Raw genomic sequence first — 19,119 nt, 5'->3', positions numbered from 1 at the left:
TCACCAGCTGCTCCTCAGGACAAAGATGTGGCAATCTTCTTCCATAAAGATCTACAGCCTTGGAAACCCTATGGGGAAGTTCTACTCTGTCCTGTAGGGTTGCTATGAGTTGGAAGCAACTCAACAGCAACAAGTTTGGGGTTTTTTTTGTTGTTGTTGTTTCCCAAAACTAGGGGACTCATCTTCCAGCCCCATAACAGACAATACTCTGCTGTGATCCAAAGGGTTTTCACTGGCTCGTTTTCAGAAGTGGATTGCCGTCACTTTCTTCCTAGGCTATCATGGTCTGGAAACTCTGCTCAAACCTGTCCACCATGAATTACCCTGTTGGTACTTCACATACCAATAGTATAGCTTCTAGCATCATAGCAACACTCATAACACTACAGTATGACAAATTCACAGATGAGTTCTGACATCTCCTTGTAGAATAGGCTATTTCCTTCTTCATACTTCCACCATAGACTTCCATCATAGCACTGGTATTATTTTACACATTTCATTTATTTCCATGTTTATCTTCTTCCTGGGTTTGGAAAAGGAACTCTGATGATGAAGTAGTTAAGGCATTTGGCTGCTAACTAAAAGGTCAGTGGTTTGAACCCACAAGCTGCTCCACAGGAGAAAGATGGAGCAATCTGCTTTCACAAAGCTTTACAGCATTGGAAACCCATAGGAGCTCTGGTAGTGTAGTACCTAAGGCATTTGACTGATAACCAGAAGGCTGGTGGTTCAGACCTACCAGCCACTCCTCGGAAAGAAGATTGGGCAATCTACTTCCGTAGTGATACCACCTCAGAAACCGAAGCAGGGGTAGCTATGAGTTGGGTCCAACTCGACGGCACATAACAACAACAACAACATGAGTCAGAACTGATTCGATGGCAGTGAGGTTGGTTTTGGTTTAGAGGGTTTGGCAGGCATCTCATTTGTTGTTTTTAACTCAGAGTACCTGACCCACATAGGTCCCTGGCTGATGCAAATGGTGTGCCCTCAACAACTAGCCTAAAGTTTGGTGGTTCAAATTCACCCAGTGGCACCAAGAAAGAAAGGCCTGGCAATTTGCTTCTGTAGAGATTACAGTCAAAACACCTGCTGGAGCACATGGGATTGCCTGAGTCAAAACTGATTTGATGGCAAAGGCTTGGTTTTTGTTTTACTTGACCCATAGTAAAGGCACCCAAATAGCACAATGGTTAAGTACTCAGCTACTAACTGAAAAGTTAGCAGTTCAAACCCATCTGTGGCTCTAATAGAAAAAGAGGAGGGGAGAGGGAATATATGTTATTGGATAAAAGTAACTTGGTGATGTGCTCCCTTAAAGATTATAGCCTAGAAAACCCTATGGAGCAGTTCTACTCTGTCACATGAACTACTATGAGTCAAAATTAACTTGATGGCACCTAACAACAATAACCCAGTAAGTACAGAATAAACATTTTTAGATGAAACCCCCACTCAGCCACCATGTGATACTTCTCTTTTCATCATTTCCTACTTGGGATCTTTTGGAAGGTGTCTGTGGCCAAGTTGCTGGGCTCTACTTTAGCAAAGGTCAAGGAAATGATCTTGCCTCTACTGTCAGTAGCTATGGTTAAGCATGCTTGTCTACACCTAAGGCACAGTCCACTAGAGTTCCCCAAACTCTTGCACCACTTCTAGGGTTAGCAGACAAAACACAGAATCCCCAGTTAAATCTGAATTCCAGAATAAACAATAATTTTTTGGTATAAGTATGTCCTATGCAATAGTTGAGACACATATAAACTGAAAAGTGACCATTGTTAATGTGAAATTCAGATTTAACTGGGTGCCCTAAATATTTACTTGCTAAATTTTATAAGCTACTTCCCACCAGGCAAGTGACTCCCCACCAATACTGAAGTTATCGACACCCTAAGAAACCCTCCTGACATGACATGCAGCACTTTGATGGGCTTCCTGAAAACTGGGCTGAACAACAAAGAAGAAACCCTAGACAGGCTGAAGCAGTGTGGTACATACTCTGGAGACAGGCTATGTCCTCCCCTCTCCACAGTGCCCTAGGTAGTGTGGGGCTTTCCCACTGTTCCCTATACAATCAAAATGTCATCAGACTTTGCAAGGAGTAACTTTTTTTTTTTTTTTAATTGTGATTTGGGTGAAGATTTACAGAGCAAATTCACTTTCCATACAGCAGTTCACATATACTTTGTCTCATGTCATTGACCACAGTTTACCATAATGCAACAGCTCCCCTCTCACTTCCTCCCCATAGTTACCTCTTCCCAGTGTCCATCCCTCCATACTCTCCTGCCCCCTGAGCTGTCTCCCTGTGCATAAGTAACCCTTCTTTCTCCCATGATTGTTGTCTCCAAGGAGTGTATCTACTTGAGGTAAATGTTTAACTCATATGCCTGTGTTTTGTTTGGCTGAAAACCACAGGTGTGGGTTAAATTCCAGACCTGAAGGACAGTTAGGGGCCATAGTCTCAGTGGTTCCAACAGGCTCTATCAGACCAGCAAACCTGGTCCCCACCTTTTTTTTTTTTTTTTTTTCAAGGAGTAACTTTTTAAATTATTTTGTGTGGCCGCTCTCTCTTGGGCAGTAGTGTATCTATGGATAATGGTGCCTATGACAATGAGTTATCAATTGCTGAATGGTCTCTCACAGCTGGCTACAGAAACTGCAATGGCAAAAAGAAACTGCTCAGTGGCACTGCACTGAGTAGTGTCCAGGGCATATGCCCTGTTCGTCATACCTTAGATACTCCTCTGATCCTAGTTGTTGTTGTTGTTGTTGTTATGTGCCGTCGAGTCGGCCCCGACTCATAGTACTCAGATGCAAGTCCATGGGAGCTAGGCCAGAGGAAAAACCTGAAAAACTGCAACTACAACATGTATAGAATTGTCTCTGCCCCCACCCTACTTCAGAGCCTTGTAGAAGTAAGTTCTTTCCCAAGAGGCTTTTGACTCTCCCAAGCAAGCAGGTTCCAAGTAGCTGGCCCTGCTAGTCCCTTTGCCACAGACTGCATAAGCTAGGTGGGAAAAGAACAGTTTATCACATTGTAGGTCATTTTCTCCAACCTGAACCTCCATTACATGGAAAATATGAGTGAATCTGTCCATTGGGAATAAGGTCATGCAGGAAGGATGACAAATGAGAACCTCTTCCTTTGTTAGATATATGAGAGGGGGAAGAAGAGAAAGGAGAGGAAGAGGGAGCCCATGTCACTGAGTGAAATGATATAAAATGGTAGCTGTTTCTGTAGCTGGGAACAGATTTGGAAAATAGGGCACAGACTGATGTGTTCCTCAAATCAGACCTGAAGAACTGGGGTAGGATTCTATAACCCTTTTTAATCTGTAATTGTGTACATATCTCAATCATGGTCCATTTCCCTATTCTGAAGTCCCCCTATGACAGCGATGAACTGACACGCCACCAATCGTGACCTTGTGATGTTCTCTATAATGTCTAATGAATACCGTGACTGTGATTCAGCGGGCTCCATTTGGCTTTTTGTATTGTGTACATGCTGATAGCTTTCCTCATCCTGGGTGGTTATCTGTCTTTGATGATTATTTGTCTTGTACTGTTTAAAGCTTATTAAAAGAGTCTCTATGGGAAAAAAGAAGAAGAAGAATTGTGGTGGGGGAAGGTGGGGAGAAAGAGAGAATTTTATGCATTTTAGTATAATGCTAAAATTCTTTCATGTTCTAAAATTTTGATGTTATTTTCCAGGAAAGGGACAGGGAAGGCAGAGCTGCTGAACAGAGAGTGTTCACTCCACTTTTCACTTTTAGGTCTGCTGATTATTCCTCCTCACAGGACTAGTTTTCAAAAGTAAGACAATACTTAAAAAAAAAAATGAAAGAGTTCTTATTTAGTTATTTATTATGATTTGGGTAAAAGTTTACAGATCAAATTGATTTTCCATTCAACAATTCATATGCATTTTGTTTTATGACATTCACAGCAATCCCTACAATGTAACAGCATCTATCCACTTCCTCCCTATGTTACCATTTCCCTTTGTCCTTCTTTCCTATCCCTTCCTGCCTTCAGCTTTATCCCAGGGCAAATGCTGCCCTTTTGATCTCATATGGTTGATTGTGCAAACTTCCCATGGTATTATTGTTCACCGTATAAGCCTGTCTATTGTGTGGCTGAAAGTTGAGCCACAGGGGTTGAGTTCAGTTCCCAGCTTGAAGGGTGTCTAAGGGCCATACTCGGAGGTTCTCCAGTCTCTTTCAGACCAGTAAGCTTTCTCTTTTTTATGACTTTGAATTTTATTCCACATTTTTCTCCCACTCAATCCAGGACCTTACTATTGTGATCCCTTTCAGAGCAGTCAGCAGTGGTAGCCAGGCACCATCTAATTCTTCTGGTCTGAGAGTCATGGAGACTGGGGTTCATGTGATCCATTAGTCCAAGAGGCCACTTTCTTAAGGAAACTACTAAACACTCAGGAAAAGCACTATCATTGCTGTCTCAGAAATGACAGATGCTTCTTTTATGATCTACGTTTTAGGCCAAATGCATGGACATTCCCTTTTGGCTGTCTGTCTTCACAGTTTTATCATGTCCTATCATCCCTACAAAGGAGCTCTGGTGGGATAGTGCCTAAGGCATTTGACTGCTAACCAGAAGCCTGGCATTTCAAACCCACCAGCCACTCCTTGGAAGGAAGGTTGGGAAATCTACTTCCGCAGTGATACCACCTCGGAAACCCAAGGACGGGTCGCTATGAGTTAGTATCAGCCCTTCAAGGAGCCCTGGTGGTGCAATAGTTAAGCATTTGGCTGCTCCCTGAAAGGTTAGAGGTTCAAATCCACCAAAAGCTCTGCAGAAAAGAGATGCAACTGTCTGCTTCCATAAAGATTACAGCCTTGTATCTCTACTGGAAGGTTGGGCAATCCTACTTCCGTAGTGATACTGCCTCGGAAACCCAAGGAGGGGTCGCTATGAGTCGGGGCCGACTCGACGGCAAATAACAACAACAACAACAAATCTCTACAGGGCAGTGTTATTGTCAGTGGGAATTGACTCTATGGCAACAGGTTTAGTTTTTTGGTTTATCAGCCCTTCCAAAACTGTCCCATCCCCATAATCCCTTTCTCCTTTCAATCCCTATGATCTTACCTTATTGCTATTCCCTGACTCCATGCATTTAAGTTGACATAATTAAGTCTGAGAGAATTCCTGGATGGGCTCTGACTTCACATCTCCAACTGTGAGGAACCCACTCTGCAGGTATTTGAAAACTGCCAGGTTGTGTATGCAATATTTGCTGAATGCAGGCTCTAAAATGTAAGTGGTCTAGTCATTACAAAGGAGGGGCAACAAGAAGTTGAGTGAATAGCTAACTTCATTGCTATGGCGGTGAGAAAAACTTTATTTGGGGAAATTTGAATTGAAGAAACGCTAGGTGAAACAATCCTACTTATTTTGGTCTTTAATATATATATATATATATAAATTTAGTGAGAACTGCTATGTGGTGTAGTAAATTACATGGTATGGCTTTTCTAGCCATTATATTTGCAACTCTCACTTTGCTGTGAGCAACTGAGTTAACTGATTATTAAACCACCTGGTTTATTTCTGTCAGAGCAGCATGAAGCAATCTTCTGGGAAGTTCAATCTCTCTCAAGTGTGTAGAACTCTGATGTTGGGATTGGTTGCTTTTGGCTACTCTGCCAGGCTCAAGAGAAGCCCTCCTAACTATGGGGAGGAAGTGGGAGGGGAGTTGTTGCATTGTAAATTTTGATCAATGACATGAGACAAAGTATATATGAACTGCTGTATGAAAAGTGAATTTACTCTGTAAATCTTCACCCAAATCAAAATAAAATTAAAAAAAAAGAGAGAGAGAGAAGCCCTCCTAGAGGCAGAGAGCATCTCTCTGACTGCTGGCTAGACATGCAGCTGAGAGAAACGTGCTGCTGAAAGAGACGTGATGGTAAGAGAGAGATATGAGAGAGACATGCACTGCTGAGAGAGAGCTGTGCTACTGAGAGACTAAGAGAGATGGCTGAGAGAGACCGCCCACATTCCTGAACTTGAATTATAGCCTGTTGCTTCCCTAGTAAACCCCATAATCTGTGAGTTCTGTGTGGCCACTGCAGTGAATTATCAAACCAGCACAGAGGTGGTGGGTGCTGTGGAATGAACAGTTAGTGACAATGTTAGTAAGAGGGCTGGAGAGTGGCGGCACGTTTTGCCTCATAAGAATAGGCCTTGAGCTGCAGATGTTGATTCTGTCTTCCTCTTGTGTAGTTAGAGGAGGTCAGAAGATGCTGCCTGCTGCCCCTTTAGCACCCTAGAAATGACTTAAGAGGTAGGAGTTTGTCTTAATCTGGGTTCTCTAGAGAACCAAAACCAGTGAAATATGTGTATGTGTGTGTGTGTGTTGTATATGGAGAGAGAGTCAGACAGAGAGACGGTGAGATAGATATTTATCTCGAGGAAATGGCTCACACAGTTGTAGAGGCTAGCAAGTCCCAAATCATGGGTCAGATGTCAGGCTGGAGTCTTCTCCTGACTCATGCAGCTGCAGGGGCTAACAAAACCATGACTGGCAGACAGTACAGCAGGCTTCTGGCTGCAAAGGCTGATTAATCTGAGATAGGCAGGTAAGATGGTAGGCTACTTGCTCACAGGCTATGAAGGCAACAATCCCCAAATCAGCAAGTGATATGACCAACAATACAGTAGGCCACTGGTTCAAGTCCAATGAACTGGAGATCAGATGATGATGGGCCAGATGTAGGATCCAGGTCAAGCAAAAAGCCAGAGAGCTTTGCCAGAACATCCATATATACTGGAAGCAGACCACACTGCTAAGGAAACTCTCTTTCAACTGATTGGCTGCTCATAGCAGATCTTATCATAGGGGTGATTACATTATATCAGATCTTATCATAGGGGATGACTACATCATAACTGCCAAACCACTGAGAATCATAGTCCAGTCAACTTGACACACAACTTAATCATCATAGAGTTGATCTGTTCTGACTCAGATGATGAATCCCAGTGATTTCTCTGATTAAGTCAAGTTCCAGGAAGACAAGCCCCTGAGTGGTGCCAATGGTGAACATGCTCACCTGCTAACCCAAAGGTTGGAAGCTTAAGTCCACCTAACAATGCCTTGGAAGAAAAGTCTAGCAATCTACTTCCAAAAAAACCAGCCATTAGAAACCCTATGGAGCACACCCAGTTCTACTCTGGCATACACAGTTCTACTGTGACATGCAGAGGTTTGCCATGAATTGGGATCAACTTGACAGCAACTGGTACCAAGAAGACAGCAATTTTCTCATTGCTGCAGCATCTCAGAAACATTAGAATACAAAAGTTTGTTGAAAGCCTATTTTGAACCCAGACTGGGAGAAATGGAGAGAAGCAAAGACAAAAAAGACACAGCTCATGTCCTCTAGGAGTTTACAAGCTAATGAGAAAACCAGATGTCAATGTAGGCATGCAGTGGATTTGGTTTCTATTACATAATGTGGTCAAAGTGTGGTCCCCATGGGTCTTCTTCTTGGGAGTTTGAAGGTCAAAACTATTTCCATAATTATATTAAGACATTATTTGCCTTTTTACCACTCATTGTCTCTCTGAGTTTTCTTGAGGTTACAGGGTATGTGTGACATCATCAGTTTCACTGGTAATGGAATAGACGCTTATGTATTCCTGTATTAAAATTTTGTCATAATTTCCAATACATTAATATCATTATCAATGTATTAATACATTAATATTGAAGTATTATAAATACAATAATATTTTACCTACATATATAGAAGTTTTTTGAGGTCTTCAGTAATTTTTAAAAATGTAAAGGAATCCTGAGACCGAAAGTTTGAGAATTGCTGATTTAATGTACCACCTATCATTATACATTGTTCTTGTTTATCATCAATGCATTATATATAAAATTATTTCATCTAATTCTGTGAAAATGACTTTATTATAAGCTTCTTCTATATCTTTGTGTTTTAGAATGATACTATCCCCATAAAAATCCATCAAATCAATTCAGAAGTATAGGGACCTTATAGGACAGAGTAGAACTGCAGAACTGCCCAGGGTTTCCAAGGCTGTAATCTTTATAGAAGCAGATGGCCACATCTTTCTCCCAAGGAACAGCTGGTGGGTTCAAACCATATCTTTTCTGGTAGCAGCTCAACACTTAACCAGTACACCATCAAGGATCCTTATGATACTATTAGAACATCTAGTTACTAATCTAGGAGCTCTGATAGTGTAGTGCCTAAGGCACTTGACTGCTAACCAGAAGGCTGGGGGTTCAAACCCAGCAGCACTCCTTGGAAGGAAGGTTGGCAGTCTACTTCCATAGTGACACCTCCTCAGAACTCACTATGATTTGGGTCTGACTCGATGGCACATAATAACAACAATTACTAATCTGTTTGGGTTTAAATGTGTGTTTTGAGGCAGCACAATGTTGGATTTTATTTTTTAACTCACCTAGCAGTCAGCAATAGATGCTGCATTTCTTTTATGTTCTATCACCTTGCAAGTTTATTTTACTCATGGTTAGTTTTGCTTTTTGAAAATTTATACATTTTCAACTTCCAGTAAGATGAAGGACTAGGCAGACAAGCGACACAGACCTTCTTCAACAAAGAAAAGAGAAACTAATTGACAGAGATACAGAAGATAATCCTGGAGCCCTGAGTTTTGAAAGGAACTACATAGAAGTGGATTAGGCACCAACTAGTGGAAAAACCTGAACAAAAACAGTGAGTACGGAGACGGTTGGAGCTGCGGACTGTCAGCTACTCTCACGGGACAAACAGCCTGAATATTTCCAAGTGGTGTTGAGATCTGAAAAATCTAAAGATCAGCCCTGGTCACCAAAGACTGTAGGGACGACTGCGCTGGTGGCCTATCACTAGGAAGGGAAACGGCAAGGAGGGAGACAACCTGACCTGTGGACTTTCCACAGTCCTGAGGGCACAGCCATTTTGATTGTTTACATACAGCAGCCACTTTAGATATTTAAAGTGACCGAGGGTGCAGCCATTTTGAATCTTTACAAGTGGCAGCCACTTTGGATTTTAAAGTGACAGCATTCTCATTCAGATTCCAGGGGCCTAAGAATAGGATCTGTTTGCCAAGGATGGCAGGGACATATGAGAGGCTGACAACAGGAAAGGAGACAGATGGTGAGTTTATAAGTGCTGCCAACTAGTGAATAGAAGAGCACAACACAGTACCCTGCTTATGTAAATAACATATAAACAAAACAAAGACAACGAAATTCGTGGGCAAGTCACTCCAACATTGTTGTTGTTGTTGTTGTTGTTATGTGCTGTTGAGTCTGCCCCGACTCATAGCGACCCCACTCCAACATACAATCACCAATTAAATATAAACACAAAAATGTCACAATGCCTCAGAGACAACAGAGCATCGTGGTCCACACAAAGAAGCAAGATAAAGCAGGAGAAACAAGGGACCAGGATATAGACCCAAAACACATCCCTGGGGAAGACACCACATTGGAACTCCCTGATAAGGAATTCAAAAGAATTATATTTAGGTGTCTTCAACAAATTGAGAGGCAGATCAAAGAAAATACTGACAAAATTGAGGAAAACACAGAGAAATCCTTCAACAATTTCAAAAGACAATACAAGAAAAAAATGACAAAACAAATGAAAAATTAGAAATGATACAAAATCTACACACAGAAATCCAGAAGATTAATAGTAAATTGTCAGAAATAGATAAGACACTGAATGAGCAAAGGAGTAGACTTGAATCAATGGAAGACAGAATTAAGGAGATTGAAGGCAAATACCTAAATACTTCATTGGAAAGGGATCAGTCAGGAAAAAGATCAAAAGAAAATGAAGAAAGCCTAAGGTTCATGTGGGATACCATCAAAAGGAATAATCTACATGTAATCGGAATTCCAGAACAAGAAGAGACAAATAAAACCACAGAGAAAGTTGTCAAAGATTTGTTGGATGAGAATTTTCCTGGTATGATGAAAGATGAGAATATATCCATTCAGGAAGTCCAATGAACCCCACACAGGATAGACCCCAAAAGAAAATCACCAAGACATATCACCAAACTCACCAAAACCAAATACAAAGAAAGAATCATGAAATGGGAAAAACCAAAAGTTACCTACAAAGGGCAACCAATAAGACTAAGTTTGGATTTCTCAGCAGAAACCATGCAGGTGAGAAGACAATGGGATGGTATATATAAAACATTGAAAGAGAAAAATTTCCAACCAATAATTATGTACCCAAAAATTGTCCTCAAATATGATGGTGAAATTAGGACATTTCCAGATAAGCAGAAATTAAGGGAATTTGTTAAAATCAGATAAACCTTACAAGAGATGTTAAAGTATGCCCTTTGGACAGAGAAGCAACAATAGCAAACAACAACTGACCATTAACACACATGACGACATAACCCAGAAACAAACCCAGCTATGGAAGTATCCAAAGTAAATAAACCTGAAAGATTGTAAACAGGGAACCAGAGACATCAATTGACAAATGAGGACAACTAAAACCAAAAAGAGGGGGAAAAAAAAAACTATGTAGTTACAGAACTTCTTGAAGGTAGGGAAGTCAAGACAACTACAAGATAGAACAGACTGTTCTAAACGTGGGAAGAAAACTATAAATCACAGGGTAAGCTCAAAGAAAAATGACAAACATTCATATCAAAAAAAAGAGGACCAGCACAAATATTTAGCAAATACTAAAACAATAGCAATGAAGGAAGTGATAACACGATTCATAAACAAAACGAGCTCAGCAGAGAAAATTATATGGAACAAAGAAATCAACATCACAAGAAAGTACATAACAAAAATGACAGCAACAAATTCATATTTGCCAATAATTACGTAACTGGCAAGGGACTTATCTCTAAGATTTATAGAAAACTCCAATGCCTCAACAGCAAAGGAATTAACAATCCAATTGAAAAATGGGCAGAAGACATGAATAAACACTTCACCAAGGAGGATATTCAGGTGGCCAGCTAATAGATGAGGAGATGCTCACAATCATTGGCCATCAAAGAGATGCAAATCAAAACAACAATGAGATACCATCTTACCCAAGCATTGATGGCAAAGTTCAATGAGACAGAAAATAACAAATGTTGGCAGGGATGTGGAGAGATTGGGATTCTCATACACTGCTGGTGGGACTGTGAAGTAATACAATCACTGTGGAAAGCAGTATGGTGATTCCTTAGAAAGCTGGAATTGAAGATAACCATTTGACCCAGCAACCCCATTACTAGGTATATATCCTAGAGAGGTGAGAGACAGGACAGGAACACATATATGCACACCCATGTTTATTGCAGCACTATTTACAATAGCAAAAAGATGGAAAAACCTATGTGCCCATCAGCGAAAGAGTGGATGACCAAACCATGATGCATACACACATTGGAATGCTATACAGCGCTATAGAATAACGTAGAGTCTGAAAAACACCGCATAATATGGATGAACTTGAAGGACATTATGCTAAGTGAAATAAGTCAATCACAGAAAGACAAATATAGTATTAGTTTGTTGTTGTAAAAGGTCAAGAAAAGGTTTACATATGGAGGGAAACTTTCTTTGTTGATTGCCAGGGGTGGGAAGGAAGGGTAGGGAACACCGGGGAAAAAAAAAAAAAAGCATTGATCCATGTTAAAAATATATATATATATATACATTTTATGTAGTGGACTTTAAAATTCATTTCTTTTTTTCAGACAATAAACTTCCCAAGCCTGCCCATCTTTCTATCCTTTCAGCATTCTCATATTTTAGAGCAGCTTTTCATTGTTTATTGTGTTTTTACTACTGATAGTAAAATATTGGGTAAAAGAGGAGTTCCTGAGTGGTTCGAACAGATAACCTGCCTGGCTGCTAACTCAAAGGTTAGAATCTTACCAGAAGAGGCTCAAAAGAAATGCCTGGAAATCTACTTCGAAAATTCAGCCACTGAAAACCCTACGGAGTGGACTTCTGGCAAGATGGTAGAATCAGCAGACACAGACCCTCCACAACAAAGAAATGAGAAACTAATTGAAACAGATACAGAAGATAATCCTAGAACCCTGGACTTCAAAGGGAAGGATGAAGAAGTAGATTAAATACTAACTAGAAGAAGAAACTGAATGGAAACAGTGAATAAAGAGACAAACAGAGCTGTGGACTGTCAGTGGGCCTGACAGTGTGGCCATTTTTAACATTTGCAAGCAGCGTTTCCATCCAGGCAGCAATCTGATAGTTTGCCAAGGACTGCATAGGAAACCACACCAGTGCCTGATGACCAAAAGATGTGATATTCCCCTTGTTTTCCTTGTACCCCCACCCTGCAGTGAACAGAGGTGTCACTAACCCTCACCCCCACCCACCTTCTGGACCAGCAGGAATTCCATCCTGGTCCAGGCATGCTGCCACCAGCTCCCTTCTAGTCAGGCAGAAACTGGTGCCAGGACTAGGAGCCCTGCTCCTAGCCACCATTTGGGCCAGTAGGTACTTGTTCTAAGACCAAGTTTCCTAAACCCAGCTGGTTTGGGGGATGGCAAGAACTTTGAACTTTTTCTAATACTAGGACCCTGCCCCCAATTACCTTATGAGACAGCAAGAATTTTGTCCAGGACCAGACACACTGCCCACAGCTACTTTTTGAGCCAACAAGAACTCCCTCTGAAACCAGGTGACTTACTCCCAATCAACTTACGGACAGCCAGGAACTTTTTCTGAGTCCAGGTGCCCTGCCACCAAACTTCTGGATCTTCTGGGCCAGCAGGAACTCATGCCTGCCCCCAGTTGCCTTCTGGGTAGATAGGAACTATTTCTGAAATCAGCCACCCTGCCCCAGCCACATTTTCAGCTGGCAGGAACTTTTGCTGGGACTAGGCACCCTACACCAAGCCTCTTTTGGGATGGCACATTTTCTGGGAGCAGAGGCCCTGGGCTCAGCTGCCTTTTGGGACAGCAGGAACTCTTTCTGAGACCAGATGCCCTGTCTGCAGCTGCTTTTTGAGCTAGCAAGAATTCCTTCTGGACAAAGCACCTTGCTCACAGCTACCATTTGAGCCAGCAGGAATGTTTTCTAAGAGCCCTACCTCCAGATATCTGGGTCAGGAGGAACTTCTTGGGGATCAGGAGCCCTGCCCCCAGATGCCTTCTGAGTAGGCAGAAACTAGTGTCAGGACCAGATGCCTTACTCCTTACCACTTGCTTGGCTAACAGGAACACAACCCAGGTCCCTGATTCACCCCTGTAGGTTTTTGTTTGTTTGTTTGTTTTTAATTGTTCTTTTTTACTCCTTATTTATTTATTTATCTTCCTTGGTTCTTGTTTTATAGTCTTTCTCTCTTTTTATTTTTTCAATATCTTGTTTTTCTTCTTGCATTTCTCTTACTTTTTCTATTATTTTTCTCTTGCTCTTTTCCCTCTCCTCAGATATTGGGTTTTTTGTTTTGTTTTGTTTTTTGTTTTTTCCTATTTGTCCTCCTTTTTTCTTTTATTTCCTTTTTCTTTTCATTTACTGTTTTTCTTTTTGTGGTGGTTGTTCTTTCTTTATGCAGTTTGTGTTTTTTGTTCTTTTGTTTTCATGTTTTTGGTTTGTTGGGGTTTTTTTTGTTCTTGTTCCTTGGGTGGGAGACACCAACCATGCCCATATGACCCAACCACATCTGCACCCTCTGCAGCCCCAATGATTGGGCAAGGGCCACCACCTGCTTCTACACCAACTGATCAGTGATGGACAGTGACCAATACCAGCCCAACCCATCTGCAACTGCTCTACACAAACAGCTAACAGAGATCTGTGCACACATTCTCATTCTTCTGTCACACAGACCAGGAGATGTGGTGAGTACCTAAGTGCTGCCAAACTAGCAAACAGACTAGCACACCAGCTGTTTTGTTACTTGTTGCTGCTCTAACAGAAGTACCACAAATGGGATGACTTTAACAAACAAGAGAGTATTCTCTTACAGTTTTGGAGGCTAGAAGTCTGGATTCTAAGTGCCGGGCTCTAGGGACTTAGCTTGGCTTCAGCTCTGCCTCTAGCTCCCAGCCCACTGAAGCTGGAGGCTTTCTTCACTCAATCAGCTGCTGGTAGTTGAGGCTGACAAGGTTGACAAGTAAAAAGGCACAGTCTCAATGTTAACAAACCACATGGCAGGCCATTAATTCAAGTCCATTGAAAGTCCCAAGATGAGCAGAGCACAGCTAGCTACTGAATTAAAACTCGGCTACATGCAGGGTTCAAGTATAACAAAAAGCTAGAGACCTTCCTCAAGCTGCTTCTTATATACTAGAAGCAGACCACATCCCTAAAGCAGAACTCAGCTGCTCCAGTAAATTCCACCATGGAGTTAATTACCAGTCTTACCATGGGGAATAACTACATCTAGCTGCTCAGCCACTCAACCAAGTCCAGCCAAGTTTACATACAAGCTTAACTACCACAATTACACCCCTTGTCAGCTTGGCACCTATGCAGATCTTCATTGGGTAGCTCCAGTCCCCTAGTTCCTGTAAGTGGTGACCTCGCCCCCTTGGCCTGGCATTCCCCATTCCTCTACCTCTTGGGCATGGCAACCCTGCCCCCTCACTCTTGGGCAGCAGCTATGGCTCCATCCCATTGCCCTACATGAATGAGTAGCCCCACACTCCAGAACCAAGTTGGTGAAAGTCTGACTCTTTGAAACCTAGGAGACTGTGGTGGTTCCACCCTCAAAGACCATGGTTCTACCCTTTGAGGCTAAGGCAGCTCTGCTTCAAGTTTCCTTGGTCTCTCTGCTTCTGCCAATTAATGTCCAAGGGCAACCTCCTCCTCCAGGAATCTTCCTGCCCAAAGGACACTTAGCTTTCTTGCTCTGTGGGCTGGCCAACCTGCTACTCCATCTCATGCTGGTCTCTTCTACCAATTAATGCCCAAAGGCAACCCACTCCACCAGGAAGCTTCTTATCCAATGGTATCCAGCTTTCTCCTCCATGGGCTAGTAAGGCTGTCACTGTTTCATGCCAGTCTCTCAACTCTACTACTGCCATCTCTCATGCTAATCTCTTGGCTCTGCTGCTGCCATCTCTCATGACACATACCAGGTCTCTCTGCCAGGGTCTCGGGTCAAAGACACACTCCACTCTTGTTTCCACATTTTAGGTATCTGTCAGAGCAGCACCCCATTCCCTCAGTACTATATTCTGTTTTGGTTACCTAGTGCCACTCTGACAGGAACATACCACAGATGGGATGGCTTTAACAAACAAGGGTTTATTCTCTTACAGTTTTGGAGGCTAGATGTCCAAATTCAAAGTGCCAGGCTCTGGGGACTGGGTGAAAGCCCCTCAACCTTGCTTCAGCTCTGTCTCTGGCTCCTGGCCCACTGAAGCTGGAGGCTTTCTTCACTAAGGGAGCTGCTGGCTGCTGAGGCCAACAACCCCAAGGTTGACAAGTAAAAAGGCAAAGTCCCAATGTTAAAAAACCACATGGCAGGCCATTAATTCAAGTCCACTGAAAGTCCCAAGGTTGGCAGAGCATGGCAGGCTACTGAACGAAGACTCAGCTACACACAGAGTTCATGTGTGCCAAAAAGCTAAAGACCTTCCTCAAAGCCACTTCTTATATGCTGGAAGCAGACCACATCCCTATAGCAACTACGCAGCTGCTCCAGTAGATTCCACCATGGAGTTAATTGCCAATCTCATCATGGGACATAACTACATCCAGTGACCCAGCTACTCAAGTGGACACATTAAAGCAAAAAAAAAAAAAACCTATGCCGATAACACCAACAAACAATAAACAATTAAATATAAGTCAATGGCATCACGATGTCTTGGAAACAACTGACAATCCAAGTTCACACAAAGACGCAAGATAAAGTAGTACAAATAAGAGACAAGAACACAAAGCCACAAAACCTTCCTGAGGAAGAAGTGGTATTGGAATCACCTTATAAGGAATTCAAAAGAATTACATTTAGGTAACATCAATTGAGTGATCAAGGAAAATACTGACAAATTCAAGGAAAACACAGATAAAACTCTAGAACAATTTAAGAAAGCAATACAAGAACAAACTGATAAAATGAATGAAAAATTAGAAACCATACAAAAACCACAAATAGAAACCCAGAAGATTAATACAATGATTTCAGAAATAGATAACTTATTGAAAAGGCAAAGGAGTAGAGTCAAATCAATGGAAAGCACAATTAGTGAGATTGAAGACAAATCTCTCAATACTTACTTTATTAAGGGATCAATCAGAAATAGGTTAAAACAATATGAAGCAAGCCTAATATTTTTATGGAACACCATCAAGAGGCATAATTTACATGTGATCAGAATTCCGGAACAGGAAGAGACAAATAAAACCACAGAGAAAATTGTCAAAGATTTGTTGGGAAATAACTTCCTTAATATGATGAAAGAGAAGATATCCATCCAAGAAGTTCAATGAACCTCAAAGAGGACAGATCCCAAAAGAAAATCACCAAGACATATCATAATCAAACTCAGTAAAAGCAAAGACAAAGAAAGAACTCAGAAAGCAGCACAGGAAAAGCAAATAATTACCTACAAAAGGCAACCAATAAGACCAAGCTCTGATTTCTCAGCAGAAACCATGCAGGCAAGAAGGCAATGGGATGACATATGTATAACCATGAAAGAAAAAAATTGTCAACCAAGATTATATATCCAGCAAATTGTCCCTCAAATATAAAATTAGGACATTTCCCGATAAACAGAAATTAAGGGAATTTGATAAAACTGCACCAACCTCACAAGAAATGTTAAGAGTAGCCCTTCAGACAGAGAACCACCAACCAAAAACCACCAAACCAAGCTCAATGCCATCAAGTCAATACTGACTCATAGCACTCCCTTTTGGTTTCCGAGGCAGTAAATCTTTATGGAAGTAGATTGCCCAGTCTTCCTTCTGCAGAGTGGCTGGCAAATTTGAAACACCAACCTTCTGGTTAGTAGTCAAATGCCACAGCAGACAACAATTGATGGTTAACACATGACAACATAACCCAGAAACCAACCCAGATATAACCAAAACCAAAGCAAACTCAGTGCCATTGAGTCAGTTCCGACTCATAGCAATCCCTTCTTGGTTTTCTGAGGTGGTATTTCTATGGAAGTAGATGGTCCAGTCTTCCTTTTGAGGAGTGGCTGGTGGTTTGAACTGCCAGCCTTCTGGTTAGCAGTCAAATGTCTTAGGCACTTTGCCACCAGAGCTTCTCACATTATATAATGATTAAAGGATCAATCAAACAAGAAGTCAAAACCATAATAAATACCTACACACCCAATGACAGGGCCCCAAAATATGTAAATCAGACTTCAGCAGAATTGAAAAGAGAAATAGATGACTCCACAGTAATAGTAGGAGACTTTAATAAACCACTTTCAATGAAGGATATTATAACTTGAAACAAACTCAACAAAGACCAGAAGGACTACACAATATAATCAACCATCCTGACCTTATAGACATATACAGGACATTTCACCCAACAACATCACAATATACATTCTTTTCCAGCACACATGGAATACTCTCCAGAATAGACCATATATTAGGCCACAAACCAAGCCTCAATAAACAACATCGAAGTACTGCAAAGCGTCTTCTCAGATCACAATGTTATAAAATTAGAAATCAAAAACAGGAAGATCAAGGAAAAAGAAGCAAACGTGGGGTGGTAGTTAAGGTTATGTGTCAACTTGGCTGGGCCTGGTTTTGAGTGGTCAGGCAGCTAGATGTAGTTATTCCCCATGATGAGACTGGTAATCAACTCCATGATGGAATCTAGTAGAGCAGCTGAGCAGCTGCCTTAGGGATATTGCCTGCTTCCAGTATGTAAGAAGTTTTGAGAAACATTTCTAGTTTGGGGCACACTTGAATCCTGCATGTAGTCAAGTCTTCATTCAGCAGCCTGCCCTGTCCTGCTGATCTTGACATGTTTTTTGGACTTGAACTGGTGGCCTGCCATATTGTAATAATCTTGGAACTGTCCCTTTTTACTTGTTGACCTTGGGCTTGCCAGCCTCCACAGCCAGCAGCTGCCTGAGTTAAGAAAAACTCCTCCAGCTTCAGTGGGCCAAGAGCAAGTGTTGGAGCTGAAGCTCAAGGCTGAGGGGCTTTCACCCACCCCCTAGAGCTTGGCACTTTGAACTCAGGCTTCTAGCCTCCAAAACTGTAAGAGAATAAACTCCTGTTTGTTAAAGCTGTACATGTGTGGTATCTTCTGTTAGAGTGGCACTGTTGTTGTTGTTGTTATGTGCTGTCGAGTCAGCCCTGACTCATAGCGACCCCTCCTTGGGTTTCCAAGGCACTAGGTAACCAAAATAGAAATTGGTACTGAGAGACTGGGGTGCTTCTCTGACAGATATCTAAAATGTGGAAACAGGAGTGGAGTGTGTCCTTGACCCAAGATCCCTGCACTGAGACCCCAGTAGAGAGACCTCAGCAGAGATACAGCAGCAGACCCAAGAGATCAGCATGAAACAGAGACAGCCTTCCCAGCCCGTGGAGTGAGAAAGCTGAGTGCTTTTGGGGCAGGAAAATTCTTGGTGGAGTAGATTGCCTTCAGGTATTAATTGCTGTGATGTGAAGGTTTATCATTTTTCTTTGAGGTTACCCTAGGATTTATAATTTTATCCCTGAGTTTAGAACAGTCCATCTGGCACCTCTCTTAACTTCCTCACCATTTAGAAGTTCTGTGACTGCACAGTCTTTTCCCTCTTTTTGTTTGTAGTTGTCCTCACTTGCCAATTGATATCTCTGGTTCCCTGTTTACAATCTTGTAAGCTCATTTTACTTTGTATATGTCCATAGCTATGGTTCCTGGGTTATGTTATCTTGTGTGTTAATGGTTGGTTGTTATTTGCTATTTTTGGTTCTCTGTTCAAAGGGCTCCCTTTAGCATGTCTTGTAAGGTTGGTCTGATTTTAACAAATTCCCTTAGTTTCTGCTTAGCTGGAAATCTCCTAATTTCCCCATCATATTTGAGGGACAATTTTGCTGGGTATATAAATGTTGAAAATTTTTCTCTTTCAGGGTTTTATATATACCATCCCATTGACTTCTC

The 19,119-nt window shown here is 41.7% G+C and overlaps 1 protein-coding gene across 1 annotated transcript in view; it reads left to right on the top strand.

Moving 5' to 3' along the window:
* Positions 1-1,464: 1,464 nt before the first annotated feature.
* HSD11B1 (hydroxysteroid 11-beta dehydrogenase 1) overlaps positions 1,465-19,119 on the top strand; it is a 65,060-nt gene continuing 47,405 nt past the window's right edge. The window contains exons 1-2 of the mRNA XM_007953036.2: positions 1,465-1,593; position 1,663. Of these exons, the coding sequence (XP_007951227.2) occupies positions 1,564-1,593; position 1,663 (31 nt within the window). The 5' untranslated portion in view covers positions 1,465-1,563. The remainder of the gene's footprint in view (positions 1,594-1,662; positions 1,664-19,119) is intronic.

Source organism: Orycteropus afer, unplaced genomic scaffold (assembly GCF_000298275.1).
Source record: "Orycteropus afer afer isolate SDZICR_OR568_19922 unplaced genomic scaffold, OryAfe1.0 scaffold00013, whole genome shotgun sequence".
Lineage (NCBI taxonomy): Eukaryota > Metazoa > Chordata > Mammalia > Tubulidentata > Orycteropodidae > Orycteropus > Orycteropus afer.
This window is presented reverse-complemented; position numbering and strand designations above follow the sequence as displayed.